At 42.5% G+C, this 17173-nt stretch overlaps 1 protein-coding gene across 5 annotated transcripts; it reads right to left on the bottom strand.

Moving 5' to 3' along the window:
• Nucleotides 1-4361: 4361 nt before the first annotated feature.
• On the bottom strand, nucleotides 4362-14489 carry LOC115201852 (zinc finger protein 92 homolog). 5 transcript variants are annotated; one of them, XM_029765722.1, is made up of 5 exons: nucleotides 13610-14489; nucleotides 9834-9964; nucleotides 9477-9644; nucleotides 8706-8978; nucleotides 8186-8621 (listed from the first exon to the last, which is right to left on the bottom strand). In XM_029765722.1, exons 1-5 carry the CDS (start codon nucleotides 13881-13883, stop codon nucleotides 8406-8408), a joined length of 1062 nt encoding a protein of 353 aa, XP_029621582.1. In that variant the 5' UTR covers nucleotides 13884-14489; the 3' UTR covers nucleotides 8186-8405. The 5 variants fall into 5 exon arrangements, with proteins under 5 accessions (XP_029621580.1, XP_029621581.1, XP_029621582.1 ...); XM_029765720.1 differs by lacking the exon at nucleotides 8186-8621 and adding an exon at nucleotides 4362-4911 and having other exon boundaries at nucleotides 8904-9644; XM_029765721.1 differs by lacking the exon at nucleotides 8186-8621 and adding an exon at nucleotides 4362-4908 and having other exon boundaries at nucleotides 8904-9644.
• Between the last annotated feature and the right edge of the window lie 2684 nt (nucleotides 14490-17173).

Raw genomic sequence — 17173 nt, 5'->3', positions numbered from 1 at the left:
TGTCAATACTTTTTTAATCACACCGAATCAAAAGTGTTGGGGCATATGCCAGCTCAACACACGTTTGCCGGCGGCCCTGCTATGCTTATCTCTGCAACACGGATAGATGGAAATCGCCACACAACGCTAGAAATGAAGAAACATATATAAATATGTATAAAGCCAACTGACACTTACTCTTGTGTTACTGACTTGTTGCACCCTCGACAACTACTATGATTATTATTATTTGACAATGCTGGTCATTTATGAACATTTGAACATCTTGGCCATGTGCTGTTATAATCTCCACCCGGCACAGCCAGAAGAGGACTGGCCACCCCTCATAGCCTGGTTCCTCTCTAGGTTTCTTCCTAGGTTTTGGCCTTTCTAGGGAGTTTTTCCTAGCCACCGTGCTTCTACACCTGCATTGCTTGCTGTTTGGGGTTTTAGGCTGGGTTTCTGTACAGTACTTTGTGATATCAGCTGATGTAAGAATGGCTATATAAATACATTTGATTTGATTTGAAATATACACACACATATAAATACATGTATACAGTTTTAGTCGGAAGTTTACATATACTTAGGTTGGAGTCATTAAAACTCGTTTTTCAACCACTCCACAAATTTCTTGTTAACAAACTATAGTTTTGGCAAGTCGGTTAGGACATCTACTTTGTGCATGACACAAGTAATTTTTCCAACAATTGTTTACAGACAGATTATTTCACTTATAATTCACTGTATCACAATTTCAGTGGGTCAGAAGTTTACATACACTAAGTTGACTGTGCCTTTAAACAGTTAGGAAAATTCCAGAAAATTATGTCATGTCTTTAAAAGCTTCTGATAGGCTAATTGACACAATTTGAGTCAATTGGAGGTGTAGCTGTGGATGTATTTCAAGGCCGACCTTCAAACCCACTGCCTCTGCTTGACATCATGGGAAAATCAAAAGAAATCAACCAAGACAAGTGGAAGCTTGTGGAAGGCTACCTGAAACATTTGACACAAGTTCAACAATTTAAAGGCAATGCTACCAAATACTAATTGAGTGTATGTAAACTTCTGACCCACTGGGAATGTGATGAAAGAAATAAAAGCTGAAATAAATCATTCTCTCTACTATTACTATACAAGCTAGATGCAGTCTATCACAGTGCCATCCATTTTGTCACCAAAGCCCCATATACTACCCACCACTGCGACCTGTACGCTCTCATTGGCTGGCCTTCGCTTCATAATCGTCGCCAAACACATTGGCTCCAGGTCATCTACAAGACCCTGCTAGGTAAAGTCCCCCCTTATCTCCACTCACTGGTCACCATAGCAGCACGCGCTCCAGCAGGTATATCTCTCTGGTCACCCCTATGCCAACTCCTCCTTTGGTCGTCTCTCCTTCCAGTTCTCTGCTGCCAATGACTGGAACGAACTACAAAAATCTCTGAAACTGGAAACACTTATCTCCCTCACTAGCTTTAAGCACCAGCTATCAGAGCAGCTCCCAGATCACTGCACCTGTACATAGCCCATCTATAATTTAGCCCAAACTACTACCTCTTCCCCTACTGTATTTATTTTATTTATTTTGCTCCTTTGCACCATATTATTTATATTTTAACTTTGAACTTTCTTCAAATAACAAATCTACCATTCCAGTGTTTTACTTGCTATACTTTATTTACTTTGCCACCATGGCCTTTTTTGCCTTTACCTCCCTTATCTCACATCATTTGCTCACATTGTATATAGTCTTATTTTTTTCTACTGTATCATTGATTGTATGTTGTTTTACTCCATGTGTAACTGTGTTTTTGTATGTTGTCGAACTGCTTTGCTTTATCTTGGCCAGGTCGCAATTGTAAATGAGAACTTGTTCTCAACTTGCCTACCTGGTTAAATAAAGGTGAAATGAAAATGAAAAATGAAAAAATTATTCTGACATTTCACATTCTTAAAATAAAGTGGTGATCCTAATTGACCTAAAACAGTGAATTTTTTTACTAGGATTAAATGTCAGGAATTGTGAAAAACTGAGTTTAAATGTACTTGGCTAAGGTGTATGTAAACTTCCGACATCAACTGTATGTATATATATTCTATACTATTTTGAAATGTAGATTTAATAAAAATATACATTTGTTATTTTTTGGGGGTGGTGGGAATGGGCTTCCAAAGCTTTCTCCCTCTGATGAGTCATGTACAATTGTTAACATAAACATATCATGGCGCTTGGCTGCAACATGTTTTACTAGACGTATATAGCCCTAATATCACAAGGGGTAAAATACTGGGTCGCGGGGATAAGAGGAGCTCAAAATGGACATCTGTCGAGTTGCCAAAGTGTCGCCTATTTGATTTGCATCATAAACATTCAGTTATGAATGCTAGTGAGATTCCTGGCTTTTCATCATCATTTGAAGCATGTAATTAACAGAGTATAACTACATTTAGGCTGCAATGTTTTCGCCCACGTGGGACCGTCATGGTAGCCTACATAAGGAGAACGCCGTTTTTAGGGCTAGAGATAGGGATACCCCTCCAGACCTCGTAGGGTAAGTGTTGAATGTCAAGTCAACCGCCTGGATTCAATGCAATAGAGAGTGAGATGTTATGTTAGCCTCATGAATAGACCGTCTCGAATTTTAAGAGACAACTCCGATATAAAGTGGGGTTTTTTTCTTCTCAAAGTTCCCATGATGTCACGTGCATCACACTTACTGTATATGTAGCACATGCTATTTTAGACAACGTTTTCACAAAATTCTTTACAATAATTTGATGGATTTGGAGTTTGTTGGCAACCTCTAGAGCCTGAACATCTATTTTGTGCCAACTGGCTTTTGGACCGCGAAGCCAGTTCCAATTGTTTGTTTTTATTGTTCCCCTCTAATCAGAAACTGATTTAGACCTGGCAGACCAGGTGGGTCCAATTAATTATCAGGTAGAACAAAACCAGCAGACTCCAGACCTCGTGGGGTAAGGTTTGAATACCCTTGACCTGCAGCCGCCACAATCATCGCCTCATCTCTGGTAGGAACCGAGATAATTGAGTGCTCTCAAATGTTATTTTTATTGGGTACCCAGTTCATTATATATTTTTATTTCTGTATTGGATACAACTATTGTGAATGAATGACAACTACTGTCATTGCGGTTGATCTTAGAACATAAGAGAATTCAAACGATTTCAACAAGAAATAAACTTACATTTCAAACATATCACTGAGTCCACTGTTCATTCTTTGTTTTTTCTTGCTTAATTAGATGACATTGCTTTAGATATAGATAAATGTAAACTTTTTTAGGCTTACAGTACCTTCTGAAAGTACTCGCACCTCTTGACTCTTTCCACATTTTGTTGTGTTACAGCCTGAATTTAAAATAGACTAAATTTAGATTATAATTTTTTTGTCACTGACCTACACTAACAAATTCATTAGTATCTGAATAGGTGAAATGTCCTGAGTCAATAAGTATTCAACCACTTTGTTATGGCAAGCCTAAATAAGTTCAGGAGTACACATGTGCTTAATAAGTTGCATGGAGTCACTCTGTGTGCAATAAGTGTTTAACATGGTTTTTGAATGACTACTTCATCTCTGTACCCCACATACAATTATCTGTAATATGTCTCAGTTGAGCAGTGAATTTCAAACACATATTCAACCATAAAGACCAGGGAGGTTTTCCAATGCCTCGTGAAGAAGGGCACTGATTGGTAGATGTAAAATTAAATTAGAATCATTTTAAAAAGCAAACATTGAATATCCCTTTGGGCATGGTGAAGTTATTCATTACACTTCAAATCAAATTTTATTGGTCACCGACACATGGTTAGCAGATGTTATTGCGAGTGTAGCAAAATGCTTGTGCTTCTAGTTCCGACAGTGCAGTAATACCTAACAATTCCACAACTATCTAATACACACATCTAAGGGATGGAATATAAATATATGAATGAGTGATGACCGAGCGGCATAGGCAAGATGCAATGGATGGTATAAAATACAGTATATACATTGGATGGTGTATCAATACGTCCAGTCACTACAAAGATACAGGCATCTTTCCTAACTCAGTTGCCGGAGAGGAAGGAAGCCGCTCGGGGATTTCACGAGGCCAACGGTGACTTTAAAAGAGTTAGAGTTTAATGGCTGTGATAGTAAAACGGAGGATGGATCAACAACATTGTAATTACACCACAATACTAACCTAATTGGCACAGTGAAAAGAAGGAAGCCTGTATAAAACAAAAAACATGCATCCTGTTTGCAACAAGGCACTAAAGTAATACTGCAAAAAATTTGGAAAAGCAAATACATTTTTTCCTGAATACAGTGTTATGTTTGGGGCAAATCCAATACAACACATTAGTGAGTACCACTCTCCATCTTTTCAAGCATAGTGGTGGCTGCATCATGTTATAGATTTATTTGATCATTTAAATCCATTCAACCAAGCATCTGGATAACGCATTTTAAAGTAATCAAGGATGACAAGTTAAATGTATTTCCACTGTGGTCCTCTTAAATAAATGGTTAAAACAATTTACAAACATTAACATGTAGACCTAACCTACTAGGAATACTTGGCTTACAGATATAATATATACATTTTTGAACTAGTATAGTGCTTTTCAAAGACTCAAAGTGTATAAATGGTAAAACAAACAAATGTCAATTATCGAGATTGAAAGCTTCAGGCAGCTTGGGATGAAGTTGAGGCAGTTTGGGCTTTAGGGTCAGTGGAAAGGCAGTGGAGGTTCAGTAGAGGGGGCATCGAGGGGACAGCCAAGGTGAAACAAAGACAGTCTGAAAAAAACAGGCCCGGTTCTCTGAATGGTCAGTCACTCCGTTGGAGCCGCTTCTCTGGTACTGGTCCTCCATTGCCAGGAATGTAGCACCCACCTGGGTGATGCCACCGCTGCTGAAAAGTGCACGAAAAGCCACATCTTGGCAGTGGTTAGATGCATTCCCTGAACTTTCTCTGCTAGTAGCAAGAAAAAGTATGTGAACCCTTTGGAATTACCTGGATTTCTGAATAAATTGGTCATCAAATTTTCTGATCTTCATCTAAGTCACAACAATAAAGAGTGTACTTAAACTAATGACACAAATTGTGTTTTTTGTGTCTATATTGAATACAACATTTAAACGTTCAGTGTAGGTTGGAAAAAGTATGTGAACCCCTAGGCTAATGACTTCTCCAAAAGCTAATTGGAGTCAGGAGTCCGCTAACCTGGAGTTAAATCAATGAGACGTGATTGGAGATGTTCGTTAGCGCTGCCCTGCCCTATAAAAAAACTCACCAAATTTGAGTTTGCTATTCACAAGAAGCATTGCCTGATGTGAACCATGCCTCGAACAAAAGAGATCTCAGAAGACTTAAGATTAAGAAATGTTGACTTGCATAAAGCTGGAAAGGATTACAAAAGTATCTGTAAAAGCCTTGATGTTCATCAGTCCACGGTAAGACAAATTGTCTATAAATTGAGAAAGTTCAGCACTGTTGCTACTCTCCCTAGGAGTGACCGTCCTGCAAAGATGACTGCAAGAGCACAGCGCAGAATGCTCTATGAGGTGAAGAAGAATTCTAGTGTCAGCTAAAGACTTGCCAACATGCTAACATCTCTGTTGACGAGTCTACGATACGTCAAATACTAAACAAGAATGGTGTTCATGGGAGGACACCCCGGAAGAAGTCCCTTCTGTCCAACAAAACCAAGCGGTTCACACCAGACATCCCAAGAATATTGCTGAACTGAAACAGTTTTGTAAAGAGGAATGGTCCAAAATTCCTCCTGACCGTTGTGCAGGTCTGATCCGCAACTACAGAAAACGTTTGGTTGAGGTTATTGCTGCCAAAGGAGGGTCAACCAGTTATTAAATCCAAGGGTTCACTTACTTTTCCCACCCTGCACTGTGAATGTTTACACTGTGCTCAAAGACATGAAAACATATCATTGTTTGTGTGTTATTAGTTTAAGCAGACAGTTTGTCTATTGTTGTGACCTAGATGAAGGTCAGATAAAATTTTATGACCAATTTATGCAGGAATCCATGTATTTCCAAAGGGTTCACAAACTTTCTCTTGCCACTAAGTGTTCAACCCCTTGGTTAGGAGCTTTCCCTGAACTTCCTCTGTTACCTCTGGACACAGCACGCAGTCCTTGTTGTAAAATTTCCTAACAGATAAAACAAAAAGCCACATTATTTGACTCAAAACAGCCAGCTAGCTATCAAGCCAAAATACTTCATAACGATCCTGCAAATCTAAGAGTCAAGACCACAGGATATAGGGATCTATATCTCTAGCAGCCAAAACTAAAATATAAAAATGCAAAAAGAAACAATCAAATTATTAAAAAAAAAATACAATATTCACACTACTCTTCCTCGGCTTATGTCAGCTTGTAATCGTTAAGGACTGGGGAGTTTATCAGGATAAAACAAAAATAACAGAATGGAGCTAAGGACCTGAAATTGTTGTCTAGCAATGATCAACAACCAATTTGACAGAGCTAGAAGAATAAATGGGCAAATGTTGCACAATCCAGGTGTGGAAAGCGCTTACAGCTATAATCGCTGCCAAAGGTGATTCTAACATGTATTGACTCGGAGGGTTGAATACTATTCAAATAAAGATAGTGTTATTTTTCTTTTTTTTAAATAAATGTAAGAAATTCCATTTCGTGTAGATCATTGACAAAAAAGCACAATTAAATCCATTTTATATCCCACTTTGTAACAAAAAATGTGGAAAAAGTCAAGGGGTGTGAATACTTTCTGAAGGCACTGTATGTATATATATATATATATATATATATACTGCTCAAAAAAATAAAGGGAACACTTAAACAACACATCCTAGATCTGAATGAAATAAATAATCTTATTAAATACTTTTTTCTTTACATAGTTGAATGTACTGACAACAAAATCACACAAAAATAATCAATGGAAATCCAATTTATCAACCCATGGAGGTCTGGATCTCCTCCCAGACCTGGACTAAAGCATCCGCCAACTCCTGGACAGTCTGTGGTGCAACGTTGCATTGGTGGATGGAGCGAGACATGATGTCCCAGATGTGATCAATTGGATTCAGGTCTGGGGAATGGGCAGGCCAGTCCATAGCATCAATGCCTTCCTCTTGCAGGAACTGCTGACACACTCCAGCCATATGAGGTCTAGCATTGTATTGCATTAGGAGAAACCCAGGGCCAACCGCACCAGCATATGGTCTCACAAGGGGTCTGAGGATCTCATCTCGGTACCTAATGGCAGTCAGGCTACCTCTGGCGAGCACATGGAGGGCTGTGCGGCCCCCCAAAGAAATGCCACCCCACACCATGACTGACCCACCGCCAAACCGGTCATGCTGGAGGATGTTGCAGGCAGCAGAACGTTCTCCACGGCGTCTCCAGACTCTGTCACGTCTGTCACGTGCTCAGTGTGAACCTGCTTTCATCTGTGAAGAGCACAGGGCGCCAGTGGCGAATTTGCCAATCTTGGTGTTCTCTGGCAAATGCCAAACGTCCTGCACGGTGTTGGGCTGTAAGCACAACCCCCACCTGTGGACGTCGGGCCCTCATACCACCCTCATGGAGTCTGTTTCTGACCGTTTGAGCAGACACATGCACATTTGTGGCCTGCTGGAGGTCATTTTGCAGGGCTCTGGCAGTGCTCCTCCTTGCACAAAGGCGGAGGTAGCGGTCCTGCTGCTGGGTTGTTGCCCTCCTACGGCCTCCTCCACGTCTCCTGATGTACTGGCCTGTCTCCTGGTAGTGCCTCCATGCTCTGGACACTACGCTGACAGACACAGCAAACCTTCTTGCCACAGCTCGCATTGATGTGCCATCCTGGATGAGCTGCACTACCTGAGCCACTTGTGTGGGTTGTAGACTCCGTCTCATGCTACCACTAGAGTGAAAGCACCGCCAGCATTCAAAAGTGACCAAAACATCAGCCAGGAAGCATAGGAACTGAGAAGTGGTCTGTGGTCTCCACCTGCAGAACCACTCCTTTATTGGGGGTGTCTTGCTTATTGCCTATAATTTCCACCTGTTGTCTATTCCATTTGCACAACAGCATGTGAAATGTATTGTCAATCAGTGTTGCTTCCTAAGTGGACAGTTTGATTTCACAGAAGAAGTGTGATTGACTTGGAGTTACATTGTGTTGTTTAAGTGTTCCCTTTATTTTTTTGAGCAGTATATATATATGCCTTATACTATATTTTACACAATGTCTGGATGCAATATTCTACCCAGGAATATTAAACCCTGAAATCTGTTCCTCTCGTGATTCCTAATGCCTCTGTGGGTCTTTTTTGTTGACAACAATGAAAATTCCAGTTTGTCTTTAAAATCAGTGTTTGATCTAAACGTCAGATATTGGGTGGAATGATTACATCCTATATTAAACAGTGGAATGGTTTTTCTGCTGGTGTATCCTGAGGCAGCTCTTCTCTGAGAACCTCTTCCCGCAGTGCGTACAGGTAAATGGCCTCTCTCCTGTGTGGACCTTCAGGTGGATCTTAAGCTGGTGCTGGCGTGAGAACCTCTTCTCACAATGAGGGCAGCTAAAGGGTTTCTCCCCTGTGTGGACCCTCTGGTGCCGCTTCAGGCTGCCAGCCTGGGCGAACGGCATGTGACACTGGGTACAGCTAAAGGGTTTCACCCCTGTGTGGACCCTCTGGTGCCTCTTCAGGTTGCCAGCCTCTGCGAAGCGCATGTGACACTGGGTACAGCTGAAGGGTTTCTCCCCTGTGTGGACCCTCTGGTGGATCTCCACCTTCTGGGAGCAACTGAAGCCTTTGTTACAGAACATGCAGAGGAACCGTTTCTCTTTATTATTGCCTGATGTGGCTCCCCCTCCCTGAGCCTGGGCTCTAGCCCGGTCGTTTGAGTTCAATACCTGATTGAAAAGGACGTGGCCGTGTGAATCAGAAGGCCCCATCGACGTTGACACTGGGTCGCGATCACTGAACGCCTGTAAAGGGGAGTGGGTCACGACATTTAGATTTGTCTTAAAGCTTTCCCTGCTGTCTAATAAATCTCTGCCCTGTGATAGTCCGTCTCCTAGGTGACTATGTGCATTCCATGTGGGAGGAACCTCGCCCTCCACTTTCACATCATCTACGATCAGACCCTCCCCTTTCTTATCTAGGCACCCTTCAGAGTATACACTACTACTGTACCGGTTCCAGTCCCCTCTAGATGGACCAGTTTGTGTCTCTAAACCCAAGGGCATGCCAGGGTCCATCTCTGTAGTGTAAGAACAAGACGGTTCATTGCCAGTCTCGTCACCTGAGTCTCGATGGGAATGAATCGGGCTCGGGTTATCGTAAAGTAAATACTCTGAGCTGGGAGCAGGAGGACAGCCCAGCCTCCCCAGACCCAGTCTCTCTGGGTGTAAATGCCTTTGTGTTACAGTTAAAGTCTTGGTGTCTGTCTCTGACTTGAGGATGGTGTCCGGCCTTCCACTGACCTCCGTGATGCTGCTTCTAATCCTGGGCTGCGCTGGGGTGGTGGTGGGGTCCTCCGTGGCTACAAGGGGTGGTCCAGTCTCTCCGATCTGGATGTCTCTGCTGTGCCGTGGGTCCTCCTCTCCTTCAGACCTCTCGTGCTTGACCCCAAGACCTGCAACCTCTCCAGACTGACACAAAAGGAGGTTATTACCGGTACATGAGTTGATGTTGTAGGGAAGTCTAACAAACTTCCTTATGGCAGATAAATGAGGATGTACATCTAAGACAGTGAATAGCTGAGGGAAGCCTTTCTGAAATAAACAGGCCACATTTGATTTACAAAGTAACACATTTTAACATAACACTATTACACTGACCTCTATCATGATAATGTGCTGGGTTGAGGTTCCACTCCCCTCATCAACAGTGATTGGTTGGTAATCTCTCCATGTATTGTGTCCCGCTGGCTTGACAGAGCTCCTGTAGCCTCCAATGAGATGTCCTTCACCTGAGAGAGTGATTGGGGGAAAAGAGGTGGTTAGGTTAACTACTGTCAATACTCAATGGTATATTGTACACTATTGACACAGAAGATGTCAAGTAAAAGTTCTCATAACTTCTTGATATACTAAACTCAGCAAAATAAGAGATGTCCTCACACTGTCAACTGCGTTTAATTTCAGAAAACTTAACATGTGTAAATATTTGTATGAACATAACAAGATTCAACAACAGAGACAAACTGAACAAGTTCCACAGACCTGGAAAAATGTGTCCCTGAACAAAAGGGGGGTCAAAATCAAAAGTAACAGTCAGTATCTGGTGTGGCCACCAGCTGCATTAAGTACTGCAGTGCATATTCTCCTCATAGACTGCACCAGATTTGCCGTTCTTGCTGTGAGATGTTACCCCACTCTTCCACCAAGGCACCTGCAAGTTCTCGGACATTTCTGGGGGGAATGGCCCTAGCCCTCACCCTCCGATCCAACAGGTCCCAGACGTGCTCAATGGGATTGAGATCCGGACTCTTCGCTGGCCATGGCAGAACACTGACATTACTGTTAGAGGTTGACCGATTAATCGGAATGGCCGATTAATTAGGGCCGATTTCAAGTTTTCACAACAATCGGTAATTGGTATTTTTGGCCACCGATTTGCCGCTAATTTTTAGATTTTTTTTTTTACACCTTTATTTAACTAGGCAAGTCAGATTAAGAACAAATTCTTATTTTCAATGACAGCCTTGGAACGGGGGTTAACTGCCTTGTTCAGGGGGGATTCGGGGATTCGTTTTTGCAACCTTCCGGTTACTAGTCCAACGCTAGTCCAACGCTAGTACATTGCACTCCACGAGGAGTGGCTGACTACCTGTTATGTGAATGCAGCAAGAAGCCAAGGTAAGTTGCTAGCTAGCATTAAACTTATCTTATAAAAAACTATCAATCTTAACATAATCACTAGTTAACTACACATGGTTGATGATATTACTAGTTTATCTAACGTGTCCTGCGTTGCATATAATCGATGTGGTGCCTGTTAATTTATAATTTAATCATAGCCTACTTCGCCAAACGGGTGTTGATTTAACAAGTGCATTTGCGAAAAAAGCACTGTCGTTGCACCAATGTACCTAACCATCAACATCAATGCCTTTCTTTAAAATCAATAAACAAGTATATATTTTTAAACCTGCATATTTAGTTAATATTGCCTGCTAACATGAAATTGTGTCACATCTCTAGCTTTCATTGCACGCAGAGTCAGGATATATGCAACAGTTTGGGCTGCCTGGCTCGTTGCGAACTAATTTGCCAGAATTTTACGTAATTAAGACATAACATTGAAGGTTGTGCAATGTAATAGGAATATTTAGACTTAGGGATGCCACCCATTAGATAAAATACGTAACGGTTCCGTATTTCACTGACAGGAAAAACGTTTTGTTTTCGAGATGATAGTTTCATGATTTGACCATATTAATGACCTAAGGCTCGTATTTCTGTGTGTTATTATGTTATAATTAAGTCTATGATTTGATAGAGCAGTCTGACTGAGCGGTGGTAGGCAGCAGCAGGCTCGTAAGCATTCATTCAAAACAGCATTTTTGTGCTTTTTGCCAGCAGCCCTTCGCAATGCCTTGCGTTGTTTATGACTTCAAGCCTATCAACTCCCAAGATGAGGCTGGTGTAACCGATGTGAATTGGCTCGCTAGTTAGCGGGTGCGCGCTAATATCGTTTCAAACGTCACTCGCTCCGAGACTTGGAGTGGTTGTTCCCCTTGCGCTACATGGGTAACACTGCTTCGAGGGTGGCTGTTGTTGATGTGTTCCTGGTTTGAGCCCAGGTAGGAGCGAGGAGAGGGACGGAAGCTATACTGTTACACTGGCAATACTAAAGTGCCTATAAGAACATCCAATAGTCAAAGGTATATGAAATACAAATCGTATAGAGAGAAATAGTCCTATAATTCCTATAATAACTACAACCTAAAACTTCTTACCTGGGAATATTGAAGACTCATGTTAAAAGGAACCACCAGCTTTCATATGTTCTCATGTTCTGAGCAAGGAAATTAAACGTTAGCTTTTTTACATGGCACATATTGCACTTTTACTTTCTTCTCCAACACTTTGTTTTTGCATTATTTAAACCAAATTGAACATGTTTCATTATTTATTTGAGGCTAAATAGATTTTATTGATGTATTATATTAAGTGTTCATTCAGTATTGTTGTAATTGTCATTATTACAAATAAATAAAAGCATTTCAAAAAAAATCGGCAGGTTAATCGGTATCGCCTTTTTTTGGGGTCCTCCAATAATCGGTATCGGCGTTGAAAAATCATAATCAGTCGACCTCTAATTCCTGTCTTGCAAGAAATCACGCACAGAACGAGCAGTATGGCTGGTGGCATTGTTATGCTGGAGGGTCATGTCAGGATGAGCCTGCAGGAAGGGTACCACATGAGGGAGGAGGATGTCTTCCCTGTAACACACAGTGTTGAGATTGCCTGCAATGACAACAAGCTCAGTCCGATGATGCTGTGACACACCGCCCCAGACCATGACGGACCCTCCACCTCCAAATCGATCCCGCTTCAGAGTACAGGCCTCGGTGTAACGCTCATTCCTTCAACAATAAACGCGAATCTGACCATCGCCCCTGGTGAGACAGAACCGTGACTAGTCAGTGAAGAGCACTTTTTGCCAGTCCTGTCTGGTCCAGCGACGGTGGGTTTGTACCGATAGGGGACGTTGTTGCTGGTGATGTCTGGTGAGGACCTGCCTTACAACAGGCCTACAAGCTCTCAGTCCAGCCTCTCTCAGCCTATTGCGCACAGTCTGAGCACTGATGGAGGGATTGTGCGTTCCTGGTGTAACTCGGACAGTTGTTGTTGCCATCCTGTACCTGTCCTGCAGGTGTGATGTTCGGATGTACCGATCCCGTGCGGGTGTTGTTGCACGTGGTCTGCCACTGCGAGGATGGTCAGCTGTCCATCCTGTCTCCCTAAAGCGCTGTCTTAGGCATCTCACAGTTATTTATTGCAATTTATTGCCCTGGCCACATCTGTAGTCCTCATGCCTCCTTGCAGCATGCCTAAGGCATGTTCACACAGATGAGCTGGGACCCTGGGCATCTTTCTTTTGGTGTTTTTCAGAGTCAGTACAAAGGCCTCTTCAGTGTCCTAAGTTCTCAGAACTGTGACCTTAATTGCCTACCGTCTGTAAGCTGTTAGTGTCTTAATGACCGTTCCACAGGTGCATGTTCATTAATTGTTTATGGTTCCTTTAAAAAAGCATGTGGAAAAAGTGTTTAAACCCTTTACAATGAAGATCTGTGAAGTTATTTGGATTTTTATGAATTATCTTTGAAATACAAGGTCCTGAAAGAGGGACGCTTCTTTTTTTGCTGAGAGTATTTATAAATCAATCTATTAAATTCCATGCATCACGTTATTTACTGAATGAAAACAATAAGAAATGCAGTAAATCAAGAAACGGATTCGAATGTGATGGTGTCTAGGCCATTCAGGCGAATTAATGCATATTTTCCAAAAACTGACCAAGACCCAATTCTCGGTAACACATGTGAACACATGCAGCGTTGAACAGGGCGACAGGCCGCGCAGCCTCGGCCTTCCGCAAAATGTACCTCTTGCCATTCCTCTGTATCGGTCGAGGATCTTGACACTGGGACGACTGGTGAGGGCGCGCTCTCGTGTTGTTCTCTCTGCGCGCTCCCGTGCCACCTTCAGTTCCAATAGTTTCCTCCGCAATGTCCTGTTTTCTTTCTGGCTTTGAGTTATTTCCAAACGAAACACTGCATAGTCGTCGTCTACGAGTTTACAGATCTCTGCCACCGCAGCATTTGCCAGCACCTCCATAATGGAGGCTATTTGAGTGTGAAAAACCATACAGTTAGCCATTGTTAGCAGTTAGCTAGCATTACCTAGATAACATCTATCAACGAAGTCCTTAACCCGAATTAGACATTACATGCCGTAAGTATGTGATGATGTGCAGTTAAATTAGTCATTTTAAATTCCAGGGTTTTAATAAACGTCCAAATAACAACAACTATAACGCTAACGTGGAAATTGTTCTTGGTCACTTCACTTCCGTTTACTTATTTTTCTTCCCGTGCGTTTCCAGCAGACTATACGCTGTCTTCTTCGTCGTCTTGTGCGTTTCCGGCAGACTAGACGGTGTACTGTGAATTGCTGTCTTTCTCAGGTCAGAATGCGAATGAATAATAGCCTCACACCAGTAGGTGCAGGCCGGTGGAATAGAGAAACGACAACAGCTTCCTTGGTATTTAGCTTTGCTTATCATTTGAGCTCAAAATTGTTACAAGCAAAAATGCGGTAGTCAGCTCACAGAAGAATGTCCTATCCTCAGCATACCGCCGGCAATATAACATGACATACTTCAATCCCTACCTCGCCACCTTCCTCACACTTCCCATCTGTGTTTCCTCACTAACTATAACCCACTTCCCAATCCACAATGACCCAACCTCAGCCTTGTCAACAAAACCGTATCCCTCATTTCACTCCCCACATACACATTGACCTTCCTCACAGAATTCTGGATAGAGAAAAACTGCATTCCTCTTCTCTCCCACTCATGTTGCCACTCCTGGGTCAACCCCTCTGCTATGATGCTCCAACATTCCATCCCTCCTAATGGGACCACCACATTTACCTCCTCCCTCTTCAGAGCTGTCTTCGTTACTTTATGTGCTGCTTCATTTCCCCAACCCCAACATGAGCTGGGACCACTGTTCCCTTAATTTTTTGGGTGGCACTGAGCAAATGTCAGTTTGTGGGGACGTAAACTAGAATGTTGTGAGAATTCTGTGGAACTTCCTGCGTGCATTTACTGTGCTGTAAAAAGTTGAAGTTTTAGACTATCCAATAGGCTATTGTGACTATTTGAACATAATGTGGTCCTATCAGAGTGGCCTACCAACAAAACCAATGATGCAATAACATTTTTACATGGAAATAGCTTTTGATTTCTATAATATTTGAATTTATTATTGATCCAGCAAAATTAAGGCAGTTATACAATTTTAAAAACATTACAATACATTCATAACAGATTTCACAACACACTGTGTGCCCTCAGGCCCTACTCCACTACCACATATCCACAACATAAAAATCAACACGTGTATGTGTGTATAGTGCATACAGTTCATTTGGAAAATATTCAGACCCCTCGACTTTATCCCAATTTTGTTACATTACAGCCTTATTCTAAAATGTATTAAATCGTTTTTTCCCCCTCATGAATCTACACACAATACCCCATAATGAAAGTGTAACAGTATAGCTTCCGTCCCTCTCCTCGCCCCAACCTGGGCTTGAACCAGGGACCCTCTGCACACATCAACAACTGACACCCACGAAGCATCGTTACCCATCGCGCCACAAAAGCCACGGTCCTTGCAGAGCAAGGGGAACAACTACTTCAGGTCTCAGCGCGAGTGACGTCACCCGATTGAAACGCTATTAGCGCGCACCACCGCTAACTAACTAGCCATTTCACATCGGTTACAAAAGCAAAAACAGGTTTTTAGAAAATTTTGCGAATGTATTAAAAATAAAAAAACATCACATTTACATAAGTATTCAGACCTTTTACTCAGTCCTTTGTTGAAGCACCTTTGGCAGCGATTACAACCTCGAGTCTTCTTGGGTATGATGCTATAAGCTTGGCACACCTGTATTTGGGGAGTTTTGTCCCTTCTTCTCTGCAGATCCTCTCAAGCTCTGTCAGATTGGATGGGGAGCGTCGCTGCACAGCTATTTTCAGATCTCTTCAGAGATGTTCGGGCTCTGGCTGGGCCACTCAAGGACATTCAGAGACTTGTCCCGAAGCCACTCCTGCATTGTCTTGGCTGTGTGCTTAGGGTTGTTGTCCTGTTGGAAGGTGAACCTTCGCCCCAGCCTGAGCACTCTGGAGCAGGTTTTCATCAAGGATCTCTCTGTACTTCGCTCCATTCATCTTTCCCTCGATCCTGACTAGTCTCCCAGTCCCTGCCGCTGAAAAACATCCCCACTGCATGTCGCTGCCACCACCATGCTTCACCGTAGGGATGGTGCCAGATTTCCTCCAGAGGTGACGCTTGGCATTCAGGCCAAAGAGTTCAATCTTGGTTTCATCAGACTAGAGAATCTTGTTTCTCATGGTCTGAGAGTCTTTAGGTGCCTTTTAGTAAACTCCAAGAGGGCTGTCATGTGCCTTTTACTGAGGAGTGGCTTCCGTTTGGCCACAGATTGGTAGAGTGCTGCAGAGATGGTTGTCCTTCTGGAAGGTTCTCCCATCTCCACAGAAGAACTGTGGAGCTCTGTCAGAGTGACCATCGGATTCTTGCTCACCTCTCTGACCAAGGCCCTTCTCCCCCGATTGCTCAGTTCAACCAGGCGGTCAGCTCTAGGAAGAGTCTTGGTGGTTCTAAACTTCTTCCATTTAAGAATGGAGGCCACTGTATTCTTGGGGACCTTCAATGCTGCAGAAATGTTTTGGTACCCTTCCCCAGATCTGTGCCTCGACAAAATCCTGTCTCGGAGCTCTACAGACAATTCCTTGGACCTCATGGCTTGGTTTTTGCTGTGACATGCACTGTCAACTGTGGGACCTTATATAGACAGGTGTGTGCCTTTCCAAATCATGTCCAATCAATCAATCGATTCATTTTTTATTTAACTAGGCAAGTCAGTTAAGAACAAATTCTTATTTAGAATGACGGCCAAACCCGGACAACGCTGGGCCAATTGTGCGCCGGCCTATGGGACTCCCAATCACAGCCGGTTGTGATACAGCCTGGATTCAAACCAGTGTGTCTGTAGTGACGCCTCAAGCACTGAGATGCAGTGCCTTAGACCGCTGCGCCACAGGTACACTCCAGTCAAGTTGTAGAAACATGAAGGATGATTAATGGAAACAGGATGCACCTGAGCTCAATTTCGAATCGCATAGCAAAGGGTCTGAATACTTATGTAAATTTTATTTTTGATTAATTTGCAAACATTTCTAAACTGTTTTCGCTTCGTCATTATGGGGTACTTGGCACAGAGTAACGGTTGGAGTTCTACCCGGTTACTGTCATTTTGAGCTATGGCTAGGTTAAGCAAAGCTTCTATTTTATTGAGATATTTCAAGTGTCTTTTTCATGCATTTCTAAATCAAGCCTGTGTTTTATGAACTG

Source organism: Salmo trutta, chromosome 11, assembly GCF_901001165.1.
Source record: "Salmo trutta chromosome 11, fSalTru1.1, whole genome shotgun sequence".
NCBI classification, from domain to species: Eukaryota; Metazoa; Chordata; class Actinopteri; order Salmoniformes; family Salmonidae; genus Salmo; species Salmo trutta.
Note: the sequence above shows the minus strand (reverse complement) of the source record. Positions and strands in the feature narration are given on the sequence as shown.

What these genes read in the sequence shown, in the direction of transcription:
- LOC115201852 (XM_029765717.1), bottom strand. Translation starts at nt 13,883, where the DNA reads ATGGCTAACTGTATGGTTTTTCACACTCAAATAGCCTCCATTATGGAG. An exon ending in ATACAGAGGAATGGCAAGAG is followed by an intron (nt 9,965 to 13,609) that starts GTACATTTTGCG and finishes TCACTCTCTCAG; the next exon opens with GTGAAGGACATCTCATTGGA. An exon ending in AGCACATTATCATGATAGAG is followed by an intron (nt 9,645 to 9,833) that starts GTCAGTGTAATA and finishes CTTTTGTGTCAG; the next exon opens with TCTGGAGAGGTTGCAGGTCT.